We start from the raw sequence: 17,388 nt of genomic DNA on the forward strand, positions 1-17,388 counted from the left end.
GGGGAATCCACCACTTCCCTTGGGAGACTGTCCTAGTGTTTGACTAAGACATTAATATCTGGGACTTAAAAGATGGAGAGGTGGGGAGTTTAAGGTAGGATAATGCTAATATATATTTTTTTATAGTAGTACTGCTCATCTACTCATCAGTGGTTCTGTTTTTTCCCTTTGTTCCTCTTTCCTTACCTTCCATTTCCTCTATCCTTAGTGCTCCCATTTTAGATCACCTTAAAGATATGCAAGCTGTAGATTGCTGCTTCCTAATCTCACCTGTTCCACAGGACATGGAAGTGACATGCATTTAAAATGCCACGTAAAAAGTCCATTTTCAATAGGTTTCTTAAAAACTATAGTGTTGTAGAAAGTTGACTTTTATTACTCTTAGTGGGAAATGTGGGTGACTTGGAAACAGGCCATTGCAGAAAGAAGCCTTGCAGAAATGCACACTATGTTTGAGATTAAAAAGTTAATTCTTCAAATTTACTTTGATCTTATTAATGTGTTTTGTTATGAGCAATCATGTTGCAAGGATCCAGATGTCCAAAACACAACATTATGAGCTTAGGTTAATTAACCTCATAACGAAGACGTAATCCTGAGTCTGTGAGGATGCATTCTGAGGCAGAATCATTAGAATTCAGTTCATGGTGAACAGGATGTCTGACCTAGTGTCATCCATTTCTGCTACTAACGCCTCAATTTCTGTGACAGCTTTTTTCATCTATTAATCTCTGCTGTTTCTTGCCATTTTTTCAGTTATCAGTAGAGAGATCTGAACATTTAGGCTGTGTTTTGCAGTAAACGTGCTGTTTATGCAAGTGTACTGAGGTGTACCCAGTGGACCATCCAGAATGCTACTGACTTGATTTCAATATTTAAAGAGCTGGTTGTTTGACAAAGGAGTCTGGGGACAGACAAAGCAATGTAAGAGCTTCTAAAAAAATTGCTGAATAGCTAAATATTTTTGATCTTTAGAGGTTAGCATGTCTTATGTTCCTTTTACCTTTTTCTCTTCTTATCCCTTCTCTTGTGAGCCTTGTGATTTAAATATTGAAGAACATGATATTTTATATTAAGAAGCATAGGTAGAATTTAGGGATATTACAAGTGGGTGACTGATGTCTGCTGGTGACATTTGCAGTACAGGAAAGTATTTTAAAAGAACAGATTTTGAAACCATTTCTTCACTGTCTAAAATGTTTTTGTATACTGTGCTCTCAGATGTTCCCTGGAGACAGAAGCAACCAGTTTTTCAACACTGAATGTCTGAGTCACAAATTATGTAGGCAACTCAACAAATGCATCTGTAATCCTTAGTTTCCAACTTCTTTTCAAAAATTTGCCCTTGATACATCAGAGTCGCTTTGAAAAGATGGAAATTCAATCTTTGATCTTCTAGAGCAGCTGTAGAACTAAGGAAAACTGTCCCTATTTGATGTCTTAGAACTACTTGGGCTGAAAGAGGAAAGTTAATACTTGGAATCTGCAGTGGAATTATGAAATGAAACTGAAATGTTTGATACGCTGGAATTTTTCAAACTATGGAAGACAAATTCAGTGTTGAAGTATGTTAAGCTTAGAGGAAGCTTCCTCGTTATTGTAAGAAATGATTTTTAAACTCCAAGAGCTTTTTGTGTGTCAGGTAGACAGGAATAGCTGTTTCCTTTGTGAAAGCCCTGCTAGTGGGATAGCCAAACTATTAAACACAAGCCTCCTCTCATTTAGTGGCAAGTTGGTTATTGCTTGATAGCAACCTTCCTTCAGCAGTCAGGCCTGTTGCTTTCACTGCTTTACCATGCAAACTGCAGCAGTAATTAGCTGTAAAAGAGCCTGTTATCAACTGACCTACATTCAAGCCCTGGCAGGACACTTTTCCTAAGATGGAGTTGTCTGGGGGCTGGCTGGTGGGGTGTGGGACCTTTGTGAAAGCCCTGCTAGTGGGATAGCCAAACTATTAAACACAAGCCTCCTCTCATTTAGTGGCAAGTTGGTTATTGCTTGATAGCAACCTTCCTTCAGCAGTCAGGCCTGTTGCTTTCACTGCTTTACCATGCAAACTGCAGCAGTAATTAGCTGTAAAAGAGCCTGTTATCAACTGACCTGCATTCAAGCCCTGGCAGGACACTTTTCCTGTTGTCTGGGGGCTGGCTGGTGGGGTGTGGGATTCCCCCTTACAGAGAAATACTGCACTGCTTGTCAGCAAATGGTTTTCATCAGGTAAAATAACTTAGAATAATCTTTCAGAACTCTTTTCTATGGGAGACAAGATTAGGTGCTGTAAACTCAGGTAAAGCTATTGAATATTCACAGGAGAGTGAGTGATATGTACTAGGGAAGCACTAGACATGCCTGTTCTTTAAATATGTGTATGTGTCTGTATAAAAAAAGGGAAACTTCAGGCTTTTTTTATTGTTTGAAGAACACAGAGATAAGATCCTCTGAATTAAGCAATTAATGGACTTGTGTGGGATTGCATTGTTTTAGGAGCATACACCTTAGTCCTTCCCCACCCCCATTTGCATGTGATTGCTAATGAGAGGTAAGAAAAGGAGTTTGTGGGGAAAGGGCATTTTACTGCTTTGTAACAGGGGTGGCCTTTGCTCTTACATCAGTGATTTCTTAAAAACTAATGTGTTGTGGGGTTTCTTTGTTTTTCAGGTTGAGATAACAGATGTTGAAAATGAAGAGAAAAGATGTGCTCTCTTCCTGGGACTTCTGGAGTCCAGTCACAGCCTCTCTGAGTTTCAGCACTTGGTTTTACTACTTCAAGCTTGGCCACCGATGGACATGAGCAATGGGTGAGCGTTTCTTCAACCAGTCATGTAACAAAAGAGTTTAGAGTCTAACCCAGAACTGGAAGAGGGGAGATTTAGGTTAGACATTAGGAGGAAATTCTTCAGTGTGAGAGTGGTGAGACATTGGAACAAGTTGCCCAGGGAAGCTGTGGAAGCCCCATCCCTAGAAGTGTTTTATCTGACAGTCATTAGGATAGAGACATGAAATGCTGCTGACACTGGATTTCTTTAGGTCATTGATTACAGTGGATGTCATCAGAAAACAAGTGAAAACAAGGGATGTCACTGGGAGAAGTCAGCATGGATCCATCAAAGGGAAACCATGCTGGACCAATCTGACTAGGCGTTGTATCTGGTTGGATGAGGGGAAAGCAGGGGATGTGTCTACCTTGGCTTCAGCAAGGCTTTTGTCATGGTCTCCCATCACATCCTCGTTAGGAAACTTGGGAAGATTGGACTTGAGGAGTGGGCAGAGGTGGATGGAGAGCTGGTGTGTGACAGGGCTCAGAGGGTGGTGATCAATGGATCAGGGTGGAGCTGGAGGCCAGAAACCAGTGGTGTCCCCCAGGGGTCAACACTCAGTCCAGTCTTGTTCAACAACCTGTTTCAAGCTGGGGCAGCACAAAAGTGCTTCTGTGTGTTACTTATTTGTTAGAAAAGTTAAGGCTTGTGTTTTCATGATAACACTTGTATATGTGCAGAGAACTGGTCCTTTGGAAAATAATCTATGAGTTACTCACCTTCAAGCCTGCAGTATTTTCACAGTTCCTGGATGAGCATGAACCTAAGTTATTTATGACAGTTCTATAAGCCCAAAATGGTCTTCAGTGCATTAAGAAGCACAAGGGTGAGATCTGTCACAAATTAGCATTCCAACTTGCCTTTTATGTTTTTGTTTTAATTGTAATTGAAAATTAGATGCCCCAGAGTGTGTGGGAGCTGTCAGACTATGTTTAAGGTAGTGTTTAGATGGAAAAAATAATAAAGTGTCAAACTTCTGGAACAAAGGGTCAAGTGTAATCCTGCTGCAGTCAGCAAAATTCTTTTTCCTTAGCTTGAAGAGAAAGACTAATGATTTTGTGAAAGGAGAACTCTTCTGGTATATAGACAGTTCTTGTCTACTGCTCTGTAACAAAGGGCATGAAAATGATTTAATCTTCTCTCCCACTCAGTGCTCTGATCCTTCAGGCTGGCTTCTTAAAGGGAGGAAGAGAAAACAAAGTCTTGATTAAATGTGATTTGTAGTCACAACTGACAGTGGATTACATTTCAGAGGTGTCCCATCTCTTAGTGAAGTCTGAATATTTGCACAAACTACTTAGATCACCTGTATGATAACTTACTTAGGGTCTGAAGTAGTTATCACAGCTCCTAGGCCTTTACACAGTCAGAATTTTAACATAAAAAAACAAGATAACGGGCAAGAGAACAAGATCATTTAAATCACAACCTTACATGGGATTCTGTGATTTTCATGTATTTAGCAACAGTTGAGGTCAGAAGGGATCTCTGTAGATGTCTGCTCCAGGCAGGGTCAGCCAGAGCAGGCTGCTCAAGTCCATTGCCTTGCTGGGTTGTGAAAATGTCCAAGATTGGAAACTCCACAGCTACAGCAAAAAGGTTTCTCATGTTTTAGTAAAAAGTTCTGTGTTTGTGCCCACTGCCTCTCATGCTGTCCTTGGGCATCACTGAGAAGAGTCACTCTCCTCCTTTACTTTCCCCATCAGGTTTTTATATAATTGTTATAATTCCCCCAGTTCTTCCTCAATGAAGATGTTAGAGTATTGGCCTCAGTATAGAAGCCTGGGGTCCATCAGTGATTAGTGATCTCCAGCTGGAGTTTGCACTGCTGATCACAACCATTGGAACTTGGCAGTTCAACCCATTTTCAGTCCATTGACCTGGCCCAGACTTCATCAGTTTGGCAGGGAGGATGTTGCAGAAGACAGCATGGAAAACATTGCTGAATTAATTGGGTTGTTCAGCCTGGAGAAGAGAAGGCTCCAGGGAGACCTTAGAGCACCTTCCAGTGCCTGAAGGGGCTTCAGGAAAGCTGAGGAGGGACTTGGGACAAGGGCAGGGAGTGAGAGGAGAGTTCAGCACTAAATTCATAGTCATTGTCTCTGGGGAGATAAACAGTAATTCAGATATTCCAGATTTTCTTGAGGTTTGCCTGAAACTGAGCAACCAAAACAAGAAAATAAATGTAATTAGTGGAACAAGTTGTTCCTTGTATAGGAAACAGATTTTTTTGTTTTAATTTTTGGGTTTTTTTTCCTGTTTTTAGAGGATGTTGAGCACAGGCTGTAGTTACCTCAGTTGTGCTGTCCTTCAGTTCACTCTGCTGGCTTGAAGGGTGGGGAAGAACATCTGGGCTGTTCTCTTCTGTGCCCTAGCAGTGCTTTAGAGAAGGGAACTGAGGCTGCCCCTTGAGGGACCTGAGGGATGTAGTTCTCCTGCCCCCTTCCCTTCATTTTCAGTTGTTCCTTTTCTCAGTGGGAATGTTGCATTTCAGCTTTCCTTTAATATTTATTTATTTAATGAGTAACAATGGTTCAGTTTTCCCCTTCTCTACTAAGAGTTGTCCTGCTAGAAAAATACATCAGAGAGGGGCATTTGTCACTCCCTGGGCTCTCTCTGTGTTTGTATTCCCATCGCTCTCCTTTTATTCTGGCATTGGTGCCTGTTACTAACAATCCTTGTAAGTCTGATGAAGTGCTTTATAAATCCTGTGACAGCAGGGATACTCATGTCTTCAACATCCTTCTTTCTAGCTCATTTCTAGTGCTTTCAAAAAACATGTGTGATATTTTAATACTAGACAGCATGATCATAGTTACGAGCCCTTTTTGTAAATTATCTTTCCCTCCCTTTAGCTTTATTGTCTCTGGCAATTCTGTTTTGGAGTTCTGGGATTTTTTGGAGGTTGCTTTGGCATTTTGTTCTGTCTTTTAACCAGCCTAGGAGACAAACATTAAGTACTTGCTATAAGGACTTAACCTAAATCTAGATCTAAGGCATGTCATTACACAGTTTGTATAAAACTAAAAGATGTTAATTCTTGTTTACAGAAATGAAGTGTTTGGTGTACAGACATGTCCTCAGACTGAATTTTGGCTTTTATAATCAGTGTGCTGTAATTAAAATGAATTTGAATGAACTCAAACATTTGTCTTTAACAGCCAACAGTGCTCCCAAAATTAAGTTTGTCCTCCCTCAATCCCACAGGTTATAAAAAGTCAGGACCAGCTCTCTTTACTATTCCCTAACATGGCATGGCCTTAATTTTGTAAATTATTATTAAGTAGTTATTTAGGGGTTTTAACTTTTTTTTTTTGTTAGAGTGGGCTGAGAATAGTTTACATTTCTTTTTAATTATTTTCAGTTATATTAATTTGCATTATTTTCCTGTGTAAATGCTGGGATTATCCATGCCAGCCAGAAGCAGTTCTGTAAGTAGGAGGCCCAGCAGCAATAACAAAAAAATCTTGGGTGTTTTCTGTCTTCTTGATCTGAACCTTCTCACCCATCTCTCTATCTTCCTGAAATGGTGCTTCTGAAAAAAGTCTGCCTTGATGGCTGGGTTGGAGGCAAGAGCAGGAATTACTTTGTTAGTGAGGTTTTCAACAATCCCATTTTAAAGCAAGTTGTGCTAAGAAATTCTTGAGTAAGCAGGAAAACTGTGAGCAGTGAGATTTTTGTTGAATCTCTAGTTTTGCTTTTCTCCTCTGCTTCAGGAAAGGGTTGTTGTTGGTAACTGATTGTTTACTGGCAAGGTAGTGATTTGTGCAGGGACTGGGGAGTTTCAGTCTGAGTCATCTGAATACTTAGAATTTTGGCCTTCAACAGAACAGCAAATATCTAACACTGATAATTGAATGTAAAGCTAGAAAATACAATTTACATTGTATAAAGGCTCACACTAGACCAGGTTGCTCAGAGCCCCCTCAAGCCTGACCTGGAATGTCTCCAGAGATGGGGCCTCAACCACCTCTCTGAGAAACCTGTTCCAGTGATCCACCACCCTCTTATTAAAGATTTTTTTTCCTGATATCCAACCTAAATCTGCCCTTTTTTAGATTAAAACCATCACCCCTTGTCCTATCATTGCATGCCCTCATGGACAGGTCTTTCCCAGCCTTTTTGCAGGCCCCTTTCAGGTACTGGACAGGCTCAGTTAATTGTCAGAAGGAATAAAGATGACTTCTCTTTAGTCTGCATTCAGAGCTACCCACTCTGAGCATCTCTGTCTGGGTGTGATGATACCATGTCAGCTTCACTGGGATCTGGTTTTGTTTGGTTACAGTATGTACTTCTGAAAGTAGAAGGTGAGCAGGAGAAAGCTTTTAGGTATGAAATAGTAGATCTTGGTGTTTTTCCTCTCCAGAGTGGTCACACCTGCTCCTTGGTGCATGTCAGTCCCACAGACACTCTTAACAGACTCCATTTACAGTGATATTAATCTGTTACTTTCAACAATTGCTGCTAAGTAATATATTTGAAAAGCAGCACTTTGACAGTGCTTTACTTCTTCCCATGTGTGGAGGTCGAGTATCTTAATTTACACTGAATTGCAAGACCAACTTGTCAGATTTGGTCTTGCTGTGATTTTTTTTCCCCACACTTTTTCCCTTCAAGCTAAAATTGACAGTTTTCCATGTCTTTGGGTTGCTGAATAACAGCTGGAGAGATTGATGGGGTGATTTTTAAACCACCTTTAGTGCCCTCCTAAGTTTGTGCACAGATGAACTTTGTGGTTGCATATAATAATATAATACACAATCATGATCTGAGCTGTGATTGTGCATGATTTTAGCCCATTGTGGATGGAAATGGAAATGCATTAGCTCAGTTCACATTAGGAAAGGGCAGTGAGGATCTGTTCCAGTGTTACATTTCCTGCTGTCATGTAAAAGCTCCACTTTGCTACCCATTTCTGTCAGTATACCCAGCCCTAGCAAGTACCTAGGAGCAGGTGAGCACAGATGCATGTGCTTTCACTCTGCTTCCCTGACTGGATGAGTTATAAACAAACAAAAAAAGGTTGTATTTGTTTGTGCTTGTTGGATCTGCAAATTAAAATATGAATCTTGGAAATATATCCTCCACTCAAAAGCAAGAGACAGGCACTTGATGGACAGATGCTGTTAGGAAGTGATCAAAGCAGATGAAATGAGGAATGCTGGGTTCCTCTCACCCCTCCCTTGATAACATTCTGCTGGGGAAATTGGCTGGTGCCAAGCCAGGAGAAGCTGTTCTGTGCTATTCCAGTTGGATCAATCTCTGTCGGATGCAGGATTCCTCAGGGACTGTAACAGCATGCCAGAATTCAGACCACTTCTTTGGTGCACTGGAAGAATAATGGCATCAGGATAGAAACTGGTTTCAGAATGTTTTCCTCTCTCTTTCATGAGATGATACCGTGTTTCGATTAAAAAGGAAAAAATACACCTGCAGAAAGTGGTCATGGGGTGTGTGTGTGTGTAAATTTATATTCCATATACATCTCTCTTTCTTCTGGGCAGATGGTGTGCAGCTGATAACCCCTGGGTGAAACTTGGGGCTGCTATGCTGCAGAGGTGCCCACCTGAGGAAAAGGAGAACACGGGAAATGAAATTCTGAAGTTCTGCCGCTCTCTGTACGACACAAAGCACAGGCTCCCTGCCCAGGTGAGTTTCACCTTTGGCTGTCATGGGTCTGAGTCCTCTTTTGAGGTTCCAAGTCAAGAGAGATTGTCTCCACTGGATCAAGTCTGATGGAGAGCTAACGAGATGCTTAGGGGGCTGCAGCACAATCAGTGCAGAACAGCTGAGAGAATTGGGTTCATTCTGTCTTAAGAAGAGGTGGCTGAAGGGGATGATGTTGTTATCTTTTACATGTGGGGATGAGGAAAAAAAGTAGAGGAGATGTCCTGTGATAGGACAAGAGGCAGTAGGGACAAGTTACATCACCAAAAACTCTCATTACATACAAGGAAAATGGTTTTCACCTTTAGAGTAGGGGAAACCTTGGATGCCTAAAGGAGACATGGATCCTCTGTCCTTGCAGGCATTGAGCTCTCGACCTGGTCACATCACAGACAGTTTGATCTTGTTGGACTTGCTTTGAGTGGGGGGCTAGTTGGATTAGTTGACCTTCAGAAGGCTGTTCCATCATCAGTCATTCTTTGAAGTATTTATAGAAAGTCTTTAATAGTGCATTGTTAGTGTGGCAAAAGGTGTTAATTAAATAATCAGTCATTTTCTCACTAATAAATGCATGAAGATTCAGTGAGGAATCCTTCAAAAGCATGTTGGTCATGGAAAAAAACCTAATAAGTAATTGCTTTGTAATAAACATGATGTTTTGTTAATTATAGATGCAAACTTCAGTACAAGCATCATTCAGTGTAAAATTATTGGGAGTGTTGTTGTACGTAAATATTGTGCACTAATGAGGGCAGATTTGAGAAATGCTTAAGAAACGTCACACAACTTTAATCATCTGCATATTTTTAGTAGGCTCATTAATTCCTTGTAATTATCTTCATGTAGTCACAGTCTCTTCCAGACAACAGCTGATGCTAAGGCTAGAAGCTGATAGAAACATCACGTTCTGTTTAAAATACAGACAGGTGGGGTGTGGTTTTTGTAGAACAGTCCAGCAGACTGACTTAAGTCATTTTCAAAGTCTGTGTAAAACATGATTCCAGAAGGTGTTGGTAAGCTGGAATTACAAATACACTAATTCATAGAATCACAGAATGGTTAAGGTTGGAAGGGACCTTCAAGATCATCCAGTTCCAACCCCCCTGCATGGGCAGGGACACCTCCCACCAGCCCAGGTTGCTCCAAGCCCCATCCAACCTGCCCTTCAACACTGCCAGGGATGGGGCAGCCACAGCTTCCCTGGGCAACCTGTTCCAGTGCCTTCCTGCCCTCATGGTGAAGAATTTTTCTCATATAACCTAAATCTCCCCTCTTTCAGTTTAAAATGATTGCCCCATGTCCTATCACTGCCCACCTTGGTGAAAAGCCCCTCCCCAGCTTTCCTGGAGCCCCTTCAGGCACTGGAAGGTGCTCTAAGGTCTCCCTGGAGCCTTCTCTTCTCCAGGCTGAACACCCCAACTCTCCCAGCCTGTCTCCAGAGCAGAGCTGCTCCAGCTCTTGGATCATCTTCATGGCCCTTCTCTGGACCCTCTCCAACAGCTCCATGTCCCTCCCGTGCTGAGGCCTCCAGAGCTGGACACAGCTCTCCAAGTGCAGCCTTTATTTCCACTGAAAAATTTCCTGGAAGGCAGGTCTCCCTGTGCCTGGGGCTGGCATTAGTATATGAATTTCTCTTGACAAGGTGCTCAATGGCACATCATAACTTGTAAACTCATGATCTTGCTCCTGCACAGGAGTAGTCAAAGTTGGTCAAAGTAGAATTTCTCACATCAGTGAACCAGGAAGACACATCCCAGCAAAGGCCACTTTCATCCCCCCATCAGTTTTCCAAGACCTCTGTGCAAGAATGGGTTGTGGTTTGCTCAGCTCTCTGAGTAAACTTTTACTTGAATTCCAGAGCAAGCCCTTATTTACATGCAGTTTGGTATTGGTTGGCAGCTTTGGTTGGAGGAGCCTTCCTTTTTAATGGTGCAGAATGCTGGAATAGCCCTCTGTGTAGCTGTGAATATACATGATATTAAGGCTTCCTGGTATTTAAGGATGAAGTAGCTTTATCAAGGTAAAATAACTTTTTTTGTGAGTAGAATGCTGCACAGCAACAGGAGTTACACTGAAATGGGTAGTTGTTCAGTTACCTACAAGCACAGGTAGTATTGCTTTTAAGTCTGTACTTGGGAGGAGGGGATAAATCTAATTAACTTATTTTTATGCACAGCTACTTAAGTACACAAATTAGAGAGCGTGGCTGAATAAGGTGAAAATCTGATTAGTGACACTTAACCTGTTTAAATGGCTTCACGTTTCAATAAATACACTCATGAAGAAGACAGACCAAGAGCAATGGAGCTTTAAAATCTGTGTGATCAATTTATCACCATGAATAACATTCACCCTTCTGAAGTCCAGAGGTTGTGATGGAAAAGAACATTTAACTTCAAGTCATAATGATTTAGGAGTTAGAAAAAGTGTTTCTTTGGATATAATGAGAAAGGTTTCTGACTTCCTTTACTCCAACTCCTGTTGGTCTTTCTGTTTATTTACAACCAGGTTCTTTTTTAATGTGTTTTGGGTAGTTGCATAGCTTAAATCTTTATATGGATGTAAATGTTTGTTCTGGGTTTTTTTAGTTTGGTTTGGGTTTTTTTTTGGTTTGGGTTTTTTTGCCTTATAAACTTGGGTGATTTTTTCTCTTAGTTGAAATGAGCATTGTTTATTTGCTATGAATTCACATGTTTGGACTGTCTGACACCTCCTGCCTGCCTGATTTGTCTCTTTAGAAGGGTGTAAATCCTTCTCCCCCAGTAAGTGTTAAAGTGTCAATCCTCTAAGTATCTCACGTTTTTCTCTCAGACTGTGGGTCATGTATCAGTTAAATGAAACACCTACATGGGAGAATGCCTGTCCTCTCTTATTTGTAATCATGCTGGGGTCCTTGTGGCCATGGGGTACTTATATCCAAGACTAACCCAGCAGCCAGATGGTGTCCTTTTTCCTGGTTTTGTAGCTGTTTGTGGAACAGGCTGCCCAGGGAGGTGGTGGAGTCACCATCCCTGGAAGCATTGAAAAGAAATGTAGATATAATGCTTAGGGACATGATTTAAACACAGAACAGGTAAATTAGGTGATGGTAGAGGGATTTAGGCTGTGGTTGGACTTGATTATCTTAAAGGTCCCTTCCAACCAGGATGATTCAGTGATTCTGAGGGTTTGCAAGTTGGACCACACCAGCCTACACCATTTCCCTGGTGGCTCTGACAGTGTTTCAAAGTGTTTTAAACAAAATATGCCCTAGTGATGATGGCCTCATTCTTCCCTACAGCACCTGTTGCAGGTCCATGTCATCTGAGTGGTGCCTACCTGAAAGCTAATGACCTTTTAGCATCAGAATTCACTAGTGTAAAATAAACAGAACTTAAATGGATGGCTAAGCAAGGGTGTTCTTACATGGTGAGAAAGGTTGTGTTAAAACTCATCCCATTAGAGTGTGTAACCAGTACCAGAGTATAATTATGAAGCATCTAAGAAGAGAACAAAATGCTCATTGGAGTTAAATGTTACTGCTTTGCAAAGAACAATGTTAGTATCTGTATTATTGCATTTGATTGCTGAGAGGTTTCATTTTTCTTTATTTCAAAGCAGCTTACAGAGACAGCAAACTTTGATTCAACATCTGCATCTTTTCTCTCCCTGACCTGTTGCTTTAAAAATATATAACACCTAATTACATTTCACAATTTGCTTAATTTCCTTTTCTTCCATCTACAACCTAAAAATACCATCTTGAGGTTGTTTTAGAAGGGCTTTTTATACTTAAGGGTTATTTCTTATGGCCCTGCTGCTCCATTTAATTTTGAGAGGCTTTCAGACACAAAAAGCAAACATGGTAAAATCAGTGTTTTGTTCAGGTTACGTGTGTTCTGATTCTCAGAATTTATTTTCCTGAACATAAGCTGCATTTCTTGCCATGGAGACACCTTTTCAAGGAAAAGGGACATGGAATGTGGTTCTCCAACTTGGCATTCAGTAAGTTTGCTGGTATGGCAGATACACTTCTCCAAAGAAATACAATGGTAGAGAAAATTATCAGAAGCTTAATGAGCATTTGAGGTGATAAGACAAAGCTTAATGTATTTGTTTGTTCATCTATCATCACTGCAGACATCATCAGTAGCAGAATGCAAGTGTAGAGGAACAAGTCTGGGTGAGGGAACAAGCCTTGCCTCAGTGACTCAGAGCCCCTATATTCTATATAGGGGAATAGACTATATCCTTCTAGGTCGTGTTTCTTGAAGGATATCAATTTAGAAAAGACTGAGCAAGGTGCAGCCAGAGAGCTCCCTGTGTCAGGCAAGGCCAGATGTCTGCAGGGTGCCACAGCTGGAGCAGAAACATCTCTTCATCTTCAAATAGTTGTTTAGGCTTTTAGGTTCACAGCTGCTAGACACGTGTTTCTGCTAGAAGTATCCTTGCATTTTGGTCATCAAATGGCTACATTTGTCATTGAACTTGAAAAGATGTAGAAAAAGAAGTCCATGATTTGCATTCTCCCTGTACTATTCATATATAAATGAATAAATCACTGCAACGCTGAGGGGAGAGAAAACAACCCACAAGTTACATGTTGGATGTTTTGTTTCTGTGCAGGTCAGGTCAAGATTTGGAAATGCACGTGAGGTTTGTTGGGGCTTTTGGTTTGGTTTTGTTTGGTTTTTGTTTTTTTTAATAAAAGAAGGTATTTCTCTGGGCAGCTCTCTTGCAGATTTATGATGCTAAATGTGTGCTATACTATGAATTAGGCAAAATTAGATGAATGATGGAAAGTTACTTGGCTACACTTTATTGTGTATAACTTTTGTCTAAAATTTTGAAAGAGTTTGCAACAGAACTTGATGATGTTGACCTCTGGTACATCCTCTTGTTTCCTTTTGGTTTTATTCCACTGTTATGGTGGCATAATTGAGTTACAGGTTTGTCACAGGTGTCTGTTCCTTAGTGCTCTGCAGCATTTCAGTCAGCACAAACAAGGTAGTACCACAGAGAGCTGTGATTGCTCTTTTGTTCTGGCTTGTAATGGTGATTTAGTGCCTGCTTTGTCTTACTAAAACAAATGGTTCACTTCTAACCCCGTGTCCCACATTTTTTTTTAAATGTGTCCTTTCAAGTTTCCGAAGAGTTATTTCCAACAGGGAGTTTGTTGGTTTTAAAAGTTTTGTTTTCATTTTGCGTGTGACATAGAATTTTCATAAATTGTGCTGTGAATGATTGTGTTAGTATCTCCAGAGATCTCACGGAGTGAGTTTGCTTTTATTTCCAGTGTATAAAGGAATTATGTTTACTGCTGCTTAACCAGTCCCTCCTGCTGCCATCCCTGAAGCTCCTGGTGGAGAGCAGAGATGAAGATCTTCATGCTGTGGCACTGGAGCAGATAACAGCTGTTGCCAAGGTATGAGCAGTTGAATTACCCACCTTTCAGAGCTGGAGGTAATAAATTAGCCCTTTTATCTTCAACACAGTAAGCAGAGACTATTGAGACCCTTATCATTAAGTCTTTCCACAGATACTGTATCTACAGTGAGCAATAATATGGGCTTAGTAGGACCTTTTATATCTACTTGAGGTGATTGAAACTCATAGCACTTTCTTCCAATTATCTAGTATGCTATTTTAAGTCAATGTGGTGGAAAAACAATTGCTCTGTTCCATAAAGTAGATTGTCACCTGCTTCATATTCTCTGCCTTTGGGGTTTGCTTTGTGTGGTAGTGGGGCATCAGGTGCTGATTTGCTCCTGACAGCCTTGGCAGTCTGTTCACACACACGTGGGGAGTTGCTGCCTCCCTGGTTTTGTTGCAGAAGGGTTAAAATGCCAGGTGGTATGTTTGAGGACATTCATGCAATGCCAGAAAGGTTTTATTTGATACTGCAGCAAAGCTTCTGGAGAAAAAAAACAGCCCTAAATACTGTTGTTTTTTTTTTTTTTCTTTGACCAAAAATTAGAAAACATTGCTGCTTCAAAATGAAACTGTCCATGTGAAAGCAGAAATTGAGCTTCCATATGGAGAAATGTGTATTTATTTTCAAAATAAGCATCCACAGAACCCAAAAGCTTTAAAAATGTGATTTGTAGGAATTCAGATTGATTCTGAGACACACAAATGAGGCAAACGTGCCTGTATTCCTGCAGGAGCCTTCTGGGATCTCTGCTCTAGTTCTCTTCATTGCAACAGATTTTTCAGATTCCTTGGTTGAACAAATGATGCAGCTCTGTATCCTCCTTTCACACCATCCTTTGTTCCCTTGGAAGGACATTCTACATCCTTCTCTTGCCAGGTTTCTCCCTTCTTTCCTACTTATGCTGCTTGTTATATTCCAGAACTTTTCTCTTTTTACATCCCCGGGGTAGCTTGAGAAAGGATTTATCTCCCCCTTCTTTAGGAGGACTGCAGAACATGGGTGAAGACCAGTCAGAAGCAACAGATCAGGGAGCAGGGGCTCTAACATAGAATCGTGGAATGGTTTGGGTTGGAAGGGACCTGCATGGGCAGGGACACCTCCCACCAGCCCAGGCTGCTCCAAGCCCCATCCAACCTGCCCTTCAACACCTCCAGGGATGGGGCAGCCACAGCTTCCCTGGGCAACCTGGGCCAGGCTCTCACCACCCTCACAGCAAAGAATTTCCACCTCATGTCTCACCTAAATCTCCCCTCCTCCAGTTTTAATCCATCCCCCCTTGTCCTCTCACTACAAGCCCTTGTGCCAAGTCCCTCCCCAGCTTTCCTGGAGCCCCTTCAGGCACTAGCATTAGTTGCTATTGTACTAAAAGTGAATATATTGCTTAGTTTTGTCCATGTTGTTCATTCAGTGTAATTTTGTAGGTGTATGTTGTTTTTTTAAAAACAGTATTTGGTTTGTTAATGCTTTTTGTAGAACTCGTAATGAATGTTCATAGAAAGGCCACTCCTGCTTGCATGGAACAGAGAAAGGACAAAGAACATCTGAGAAAGGGAAATCAGAGCTCTTGATTCCCTGACAGAGCTAACACAGCTCACAGACGTGGCTGAGGGAAATAAAGCAGCCCCTGCTTGCTGAAGGGAGGTGTTTCTTGGCTATTTGTTGTGTGCTCTGACAGCTTTATGGATGTTTACAGTAAAGGATGATGCTGAAGTGCTGATACAAGAAATTGTAGAGCTTTTCCCTGTAATAAAACCACCAAGATTTTGTGTAAGCTCTTTTGAAATTGCAAACCTCTTTTTTTTCCTTATTATTATTATTTATCTTTTTATAAAACTGCCACTTGTGTGTGGTTTGTTTTTTTGTAGGTTGTTTGGGGTTTTTTTGGATAACAGAACTAACTGTTCTTCCTCTGTGTTTGGTGGTGTGTGAATAATGTTAAAAATCATTTTACTGAAATATTTCCAAAAGGGCTCAGAGTTTGTCCTTAGGAGTCAGATTGTTTTTGAGAATGGTTTCAGTGTTGTCTGTTCATTTGGTTATCTCTCAAAGATTAAGACTGATTTTCATTCTCCTGACAGAACAAGTAAATATTCTATTACCTGTTGCTAGTCACATTGTTTAAACAGCCAATAAGTGAGAATTGATATAATCAGTGCAAGTACATCTTTAACCAAGGCTTTATTAGAAGCTGAAACTGGAAAATGTTTTGAGTTAATCTAAAATAATCATAGAATAGTTTGGGTTGGAAGATACCCTAAAGATCATCAGGTTCCAACCCCCTGCATGGGCAGGGACACCTCCCACCAGCCCAGGCTGCACAAGCCCCATCCAACCTGCCCTTCAACACCTCCAGGGATGGGGCAGCCACAGCTTCACTGGGCAACCTGGGCCAGGGTCTCACCACCCTCACAGTGAAGAATTTCCTCCTCATGTCTGACCTAAATCTCCCCTCTTCCAGTTTTGATCCATTCCCCCTTGTCCAAAGTCCCTCCCCAGCTTTCCTGGAGCCCCTTCAGGCACTGGAAGCTGCTCTAAGGTCTCCCTGGAGCCTTCTCTTCTCCAGGCTGAACACCCCAACTCTCAGCCTGTAACCTGAAATGCTTCAAGTTCCTCTTCTCAGTACATCACAAGTGCCACCTGTGGCAAAACTTATCTTCACCCACTGATTTGAAGTTCTTAAAACTTGTAGGCTCCCTGTCTCTGCTTGCCCAGGGGACCATGCAGCCTGGGTAGAGCTGAGTGCCCCAGGCCTGACCCCTTTTGCCATCTGTCACACACGTGTGCTGATGGCACAGCCCAGGCAGGTGTGCTCAGCCCTCAGCAGGTACACACTGGCAGGGCTGAGTTCAGGGTGAAGACACAAACTGCCCTTCTTGGGTGGGGTTAGTACAGGTGGTCCAACTGCTTTGTGCTTGGGCCATAACCCTAGGGCATCAGGGACACAGCTGGGATTTTGTGTCCTCTCCAAGAGCAGCACTGAGTGGTCTGGAATAAGGCTCCTGCAGGTCCTGCTGGAGAGGTGCAGAAGGAGTTCAGGACTCGTGGAGACAAGAGTGCACGTGGATCCTCACTTGTGTACCTTTTGAGGGGAACCTGGCTGAGGGTGGTTCCCCATCTGTAGGTGCAGATCCGTGTCGAAATTCTGCATCAAACAGACAGTGGATAAAGGGCACAAGGTCTGTGTGGAGCAGGTGTAGCCCTGCTTCCCTGGAAATTCTGAGTGCACCTGTAGCAGTTCTGTTTGTCCTCTCTCTCACTTCCTAGGCAAGTGCACATGCCCCTAGCAGGGACTGATCCTCACAGTTTGAAGGAGCAAGCTAGTCATTAGAGATACCACTTGAATTATTTCAGCCATACACAAGTAGGTATGTAAGTCATGGAAAAAAGGTCAGGATTTCCTCTCCTTAGCATAATTATCTCCCTTGTTTTACTTGTACAGGTGTGCACGGTGTGTGGGCACCACACCAGATCTGCTCTGTAAAATCCTGCTGA

General features: G+C 41.8%; 1 protein-coding gene across 1 annotated transcript in view; it reads left to right on the forward strand.

Annotated features, from left to right (window-relative positions):
* Nucleotides 1-17,388, forward strand: part of NBAS (neuroblastoma amplified sequence) — a 149,054-nt gene that overhangs the window by 127,466 nt on the left and 4,200 nt on the right. The window contains exons 48-50 of the mRNA XM_010001742.1: nucleotides 2,659-2,798; nucleotides 8,321-8,465; nucleotides 13,759-13,887. Coding sequence (XP_010000044.1) covers nucleotides 2,659-2,798; nucleotides 8,321-8,465; nucleotides 13,759-13,887 — 414 coding nt within the window. The remainder of the gene's footprint in view (nucleotides 1-2,658; nucleotides 2,799-8,320; nucleotides 8,466-13,758; nucleotides 13,888-17,388) is intronic.

Source organism: Chaetura pelagica, unplaced genomic scaffold (assembly GCF_000747805.2).
Source record: "Chaetura pelagica isolate M959 unplaced genomic scaffold, ChaPel_1.0 scaffold77, whole genome shotgun sequence".
Lineage (NCBI taxonomy): Eukaryota > Metazoa > Chordata > Aves > Apodiformes > Apodidae > Chaetura > Chaetura pelagica.